This window comes from Prosopis cineraria, unplaced genomic scaffold (genome assembly GCF_029017545.1).
Source record: "Prosopis cineraria cultivar Desert tree isolate PC_DT_omini unplaced genomic scaffold, ASM2901754v1 PC14, whole genome shotgun sequence".
Taxonomy (NCBI): Eukaryota; Viridiplantae; Streptophyta; class Magnoliopsida; order Fabales; family Fabaceae; genus Prosopis; species Prosopis cineraria.
Window position 1 is genome coordinate 2,737,299 of NW_026555345.1, and position 7,077 is coordinate 2,744,375.

At 36.0% G+C, this 7,077-nt stretch overlaps 1 protein-coding gene across 1 annotated transcript; it reads right to left on the reverse strand.

Moving 5' to 3' along the window:
• Positions 1–527: 527 nt before the first annotated feature.
• Positions 528–2,508, reverse strand: LOC129293497 (protein JINGUBANG-like). Its single transcript, XM_054931501.1, has one exon. It carries the CDS (start codon positions 2,423–2,425, stop codon positions 1,064–1,066), a length of 1,362 nt encoding a protein of 453 aa, XP_054787476.1. The 5' UTR covers positions 2,426–2,508; the 3' UTR covers positions 528–1,063.
• Positions 2,509–7,077: the final 4,569 nt, after the last annotated feature.

Consider the following 7,077-nt stretch of genomic DNA (forward strand, 5'->3'; position numbering starts at 1 on the left):
TAATATATACTATAAATGTAAGATTCATCACACACTCTTAAAAAAAATATCATGAATCATGATTTCTAATCTCATAAACTAAATTACTTCTCTCTCTTATAAATGTGCTCACATATTTTCTTTAATTATATTATTTCTACATTTTTCTTTTTAATTCATTCATTTTTAGTAAGCTTCTAAGTGTGTCTTGATTTGTTCTTGCCTTGCTGTCATATTTCTTTGTTTTTTAGTTTTTGCTTTTTTGCCATATATTTGTGCTGCGTTTTCTTGTTATAGTTTGTTCAATTCGTGGACTCAATGTTTGTCTTCATCTGGGTTTTGGGTGACGACTACGTACGTTGCTGTTTGAGTCATGAATAAATTTAAATGTATAGTGTACTATATATGTTACAAATACTATATATATATATATATATATATATTAAATGAAACATTGTTCTGTAGGATATTTCTCCACAAGTTTCACCATCTCTATTATTCCAGCTGTAAATCTGAGAGTGAAGCACCAATCATCAATGACATTGATGTGCATCACCAAAACTTGCAAATGATTCTCATTTTCTCAATCATTAACTTTACACTGTTATTACTATTATTCACAACCAGGTCGCGGTCCATAATACATTTACATTTTACACAAACTCTAACCACTATAATAGCTAGAGTATTACTAAATAACATCACTTCTTCCTCAACCCAAAACTTGGAAACCATTCACTGGATCCCAATACACAAATTAAAGGTTGTTAAGAGTCCCAGGCGTGCGCCCGTGTCTCCGTATCTTCTGGCGATGCTCTTGCTTAACGTTGTCACCTACGTGTCTGTTTCCTATTAGTCCCTTCCCCATTAAGCTATTTGGTTGTGACTTCCCACGCTTCACCAATCACGGACCATTAAATTTTACTCGAGGCCCACTTGCCCGCCAAACCGCCCATCTAGATTCACGCGCGGCCATCACCGCCATTCAACTAGCGTATCGTCGCCTCCTTCATCCATTTTCACACCCATGAACGCATCTTGCTTTCTTTCCCGTTTCTCCCACTCATTACAGGCGAAGGAAAGCTCACTCTCTCCGCTGATGGGATCTTAGGACCGTGCGTGTTACTTCCCAAGCCTGTCCTGTCCTCGTATCCGGAGCGTGAGGACACACGCGCCACACCTTTACGGACTTGTCCAGGCTCCCCGTGTAAACCGTCCACCTCTGGTGTTTGTTCTCTTCTGGTTCTTCTTGCTCAGCAGCTATGCATTTTACGGGTCCGGTGTGGCCCGTCAGAACCGAAAGGCACGTGTGGGACCCATTCACCTCCCTTTTCCACACGCAAACATTCTTATCCGCCGACCCACTGAACACCAGGTTCTTCCCGGCGGCTAAGCATAGAACCGCGAGCTTGTGACCTCTCAGGATACCGCCGTGCCTGAGGTTGTTCTTCGGATAACGTTCCCACAGGTTCACCATCCCGTCCGACGATCCGCAATATATAACCGTCGACCATGTGTTCACCGCCAGAGCTGTTACGGCGTTCTCCTGCTTCAACAGAATCCGGTCAAGGACGTGCTTGGTCTTCCCATCCCACGTGGTCTCTCTCCTCCACATCTTCACTGTCCCGTCCGCCGAACCGGTCAAGGTGAAGTACAGGAACCCGGTCACCACCGAATTCACAGCGTCGTCATGTGCCTGGATAGATTCCAAGCATTTGAAATCCGATATCCGCCACACTTTTAAAGTTTTGTCCCACGAGCCCGAGTATAGCAGCCCATTATTTTCGTCCAAACTCAGGCTCGAAATAGCGTCGAAATGTTTGATTCTCAGCGTCTTTTTGTGCCTCCGGATATTCACGTAGTTCTTAGGATTCGTCGAGTTTTTGACATAGTCCTTGAAAGTGGGCAAAGTTCCAATGCGTTTATGATAGCCAGGAATTTTCTGTGAGCTCTTCCATACTCTGATCTTTCCGTCCTGGTGGCCGGTGAAGATTTTCTCGCCGGATATAATAATGGCTTTCACCAGTCCACTGCTCGATTTGAAGCCCCCGTGGCTCTTGAGATTCTTCCAGACTCTTATGTTTTTGCTATCGGTGCCGGTGTATAACAAATCCCCAGAAATCGCCAGAGAATATATGTTACCCTCCTCGCGGATGAGTGACTTGATGAGCATATTTTGGACGTCGTGGTCGTCGCCGTAGGTATTATATCCACGCATCGGCGACGACAGCAACCAGGGAGATTTTTTGTACGGCGAGGCCGCCGGGTTCCACGGAGACATCAGGTAAGGAGAACTAACGTTGCTCGTGGTGGTGCTGTCGGCGTAGCGAAACGGGCTCGAAGTCGAATCCTCGCTTTCGTAGCTGCTAGAGCAAAACGACGTTGGATCGGAGTGCAGTAGAGCTCCGAAACTGGGCCGGTGAAAACCAGAAGACTCTGCGACCATTGTGCCTCCCTGTTCGTTTTCATCCAAGAAAATATTAGAGAAATTTGAAATGAGACAAAAATAGATGACAGAAAATTTTCAGGTTGGAATTATGTTGGTGAAGGATAAGAAAGACGAGGGAAACGGGATGGTTGGTGTATTTATAGGTACAAGGGGAAGGACACGTGGCGGAGGGATACGCGAAGATGTGAACCGGGAAACAGGGAGAGCCGGTGATGGGGGTGTGAAAATGGCGACGCATCTGTTTTAAATGACAAGCTTCACACGCTATTTGAAGGGCGAGAGTTGGTTCTGGAGGCGAATATTTTGACCTTTGAATCTATAAATAGAAGAGCCTTTAAGAAATCTTGACTTTTCATAGGGTCAAAAATGCGCTTTTCAGATGATGACACGTCGCCGTTTTACTCATATGATTCATGAATTTAATTACATTATTGTTGGCTTTGTGGTTGTGATTCCTCATATGCATAAACAGATTGCGTAAGTTTACGCTTTAATTTCTCTATTTTCCTAATTTTGTATAACTCTTACGTGTGCATTGTTTCAGTTATTACATTGTCATGCAAAACAGTTTTATTGGGTTAACCAAACTAATGTTATGTGACCACGTTCTGGTTAATTAAAATATATAAAAAAGGCTAATATAACCACGTAGTCGTATACTAGTCGACGAAGGCCAGTTTAATATTTTTGCGAGTCAATGCGTTAAAATTTCATGTGGAATGTCATCACTTGCATTCAATCAATTATATGCTCCACATATATATTGGCGTCATGTGATGGTCTTTAGATTAAAAGCTATGTTTTTTTATTATACAAAAAAGGATTAACTCTTAATCACTATTCCCTCTGCTTATGCTATATATAATTTTACTTTCTAGAAGAAATTATTGATTTTTTAAGTTATTTTGAATAAAGAATATATTAGTAATTATTTTCTTTCAATTTTACTGTTTTACAACTTTCTACAGGGTAGACATGAGAGATTGTGTGTGTATGTGTGTGAGAGAGATGAATTAATGTTTTTAAGTATGAAACTTTTAATAAAAGGAAATTGAGAAGTCAAATAACATCAAAAACTTAATTACCTCTTATTTGTTCCCGTGAGGTATATTATATATACTCATATTCTATTTTACTACTATTGCCTAAGCTAAAGTTAGGTGGCTTATTTAAAAGATATGCTTTATGCAATATTGATTATTTGATCATATTAAGTAATATCTTAATTAAAGTTATTGTCACCTAACTAGAAGAATACAGATTTAGATTTGGTATTAATACAAATATTAAATGCTTATATTATGTAAACTGTTAAAATTTAATTCAATGACTCTAAATTCATAGTTTACTTTATATTAATAAATGAATAAATTTATCTGAATCATCAATATGAATTTCAACGACACAAATAGCATAAACATTTAATACTTACAATCACCAAATCAAAATTCAAGAATTACATGCATCTTCTTAATTATTAGCATCAAAATCCATACTCAATTAAAACTCTACGCAATCTCCCGTGGCTTTAGCTGAGTCGACAATTTTGCAGGACCTGTTCAGGGCTATGGGAAAAGTTTCCGCATATAGAATCCATCCTGACAACAAACATGTTAAATAACTCGAAATTTTCAAGACATTTTCGAGGGGAAAAAACAAAATTGATGCCCAGTTGTAGCGCAATACCGTCTCACCCAGGAAATGTATATGTGTGTGTATATTATTCCTCCTGTCTTAATTGTAGAGCAAAGTTTAAAAGCATTATTTGATTTACATGTAGGAACTAATTAATCCGCGGACACTTCCTCTTTCTAATTAACTTTTTCAACGGTAACTTAACATCCCCCAGTGGTATATATGAAACCATCAAACCAGAGCGAGCCTAAAACAAAGCTGGCATTTGGGCGCAAACAATCAATATGGAAACAAAGAAGTCAGGAGCATTAAAGAAAGTTAGCTCAGTTTCCAAAAAGTAGTGTAAGAAATTTGGCGGGATATTTTGAATAAAGTTAATAAGAAGTCAACACCGGTTAGAAGAGGATGATTAAGATTGTAACGACTAGTACTTGAGATGGTTGAAGCTATAGAAATTTGAACATATGGTCACATGATAACAATCACAGAGAGAGAGAGAGAGAGAGAGAGAGAGAGAGAGAGAGAATAACGAAGATGACAAGTCACAAAGTTAGTTGAACCACAAATTAGATTTCGTATATATTAAAGGGAATCTCAATGTTTTGTCGTTAACACACAGTCCCAAAGAGTTCTAGGGTTGCATGCATTTCATCTTCCCTTTCTTACAAACGATACCACATGTCAACGCCCTCATGAGTTGGCAACTACCTTCGTCTTTAATTAGCTTTTGCAATCCATTGTCCCTCCACACTATCTGACATGCATCACAGAGTCCTTATCATCCCTTTTGTTTGTTTAGCCCACCCTACAAGTCTAATTCTAATTGAACAGCTAGTGTGTTATAATAAATATATGTATGAGCTAGTTAGGTGGTTTTTAATTAAAAAAACAACAAATATATGAAAAAAATAGCATATACATTTTACCAAATTTGCTTCTTCATTTATTTCAGTACTTTAATGTGTTTATATCAAAATCATGCAAGAAGTAGTGGACTGTTTCTCTAAAGGTAAAACGGGGAAAATGTCATTAATGTTAGGTTGCTTTGAAAGTCTAAAGTGATGTGCATGTAAGATGAAACCATCATTTTAGACATTAATCATTTACTTCATGAGTTTCAACATCATCTTTTTTAACTTGTCTAGGACGAGGATTTCTTATTTTGCACTCTACATTTAATGCTTAATTTAGCTTTGTAACTTTTTACCCTACCTTTTTATTTTATTAATTTTTGTCTTGATATCAAAACAAAAATATAATGCATGCAAAATGAAACAAAACTTACTCTATTTCATGAAATAACTAATCAAAATTCATGTCAAATTGATGTTTCAAACAGGAGGCAAAGCTCTCTCATACGCCTAGCAAGGTAATGCTGGCATGAAACCTGAGCAAGGGCATTTGTTTAACTATAAGCTGCCTTTACTTCCATGGCAGCGAGTTTAATTACCAGTATTAGTCAGTCTTAATTATCATAAAAAGAAACAAAACATTCTTTAGGAACATTATTGAGTTCATTATATCAACCCAATTATTATTGGTGAGATACATATCTACTGGTAGTGGCGGAGGCACGTTGAGTTGAGAGGGTGCAAATGCACCCCCTCACTTTAGATAAAATTATAAATGAGGTATATAAAATTTACAACTTAATACCTCCTACTTTTGATATTTTACACTTTTAAATTAAATGAAAAATATTTAGGCTCAAAAACTTATTAGATATATAATATTTTAATAATCTAGATAAGATATAAAAAATGTATTTACAATAAAAGATCATATCAATCTATTCAATATTATTTTTTAAAATAAAAATGATAAAAAAAATTATTTATATTATTATAATTTTAGACCTAGCATAATTATTAATTTTTAAAAAAATAAATTTGTTAAAAAATTATTTTATAACTTTTAATTCTGGATTCTAACTCCATCACTGCCAACCGGCGCTCATGCACTTACCATGACATGAAACTAAGTAGAAAAATACCTTAGGCCGAAAGCAAGGTGTGCTATTTTGTAAGGGATGACATTCGTTGGCCAACATGCATGGTTATGACACGCGTATAAGCGTGTGCATGACGGAATATCTACGTCCTTAATCATTCATAATCTTAACAAATTCACATGCTTGCAAGTTGCAGCACGTGTCCAACATCACGTACGGCTTCTCAGTTCTCAGCTCTCAGCCTACAGATCACATGACCAGATACTTTAATTTACTTACAGTCTAGTGCTAAATATTTGTAATATTTTATCTCAGTTAAATAGGTATAATTTACTACTATTGTAATGGGCTTGTGTAACTAGGAGTATATATCTTTGATTATAAATCCATGACTAGCTAAGATAAACTGTCATCATTATTTCTCTGAAGGCGCGTCCATTGAATTGAATACAATTACATGCGATTATAACATTTTAGTTAATAATTAAAAAACATGGACTCATTCTGTCATTCATAAAACTGCAGAGGGCAAAGTCATGGTCTAGAGATGAAAAACTCCTAGCAAACAATATACTACCTCTCCACCCCAGATTGTATTTTTTTAATTAATCTAGATTCAAAATACACGACATTTAGTATTTTTTTTTAAATTATATTTTTAAAAACTTACTCTTGTGCTATTGATTAATGTGCACATGGGAAATATAATATGGATACTTCTCACTCTTCAAAATAAAGGGGATAAGGGCAAAAAAGAAAATGACATGTCATTTTTTCATAGAATTACTCAATTAAGGAAATAATTACTTTTTATTGATATGTGAAATGTGGTTAATTAATAATGTATCATGGTGTCAATTCCCTTGTGCTTAAGGGAACAAAGGCCATAATACATACTATATATATACATGTGAATTATGAGGTACGTTTGTTCTCTTATATTCCCTCCATTAAAAAATATGGTTAATTAAAAAATACTTTACATCTTTTATTAAATCTCACTCATTAATAAAGTAATTGCTTATTTTTAAACTAACAATATTATTTCATATTTATTCTTATT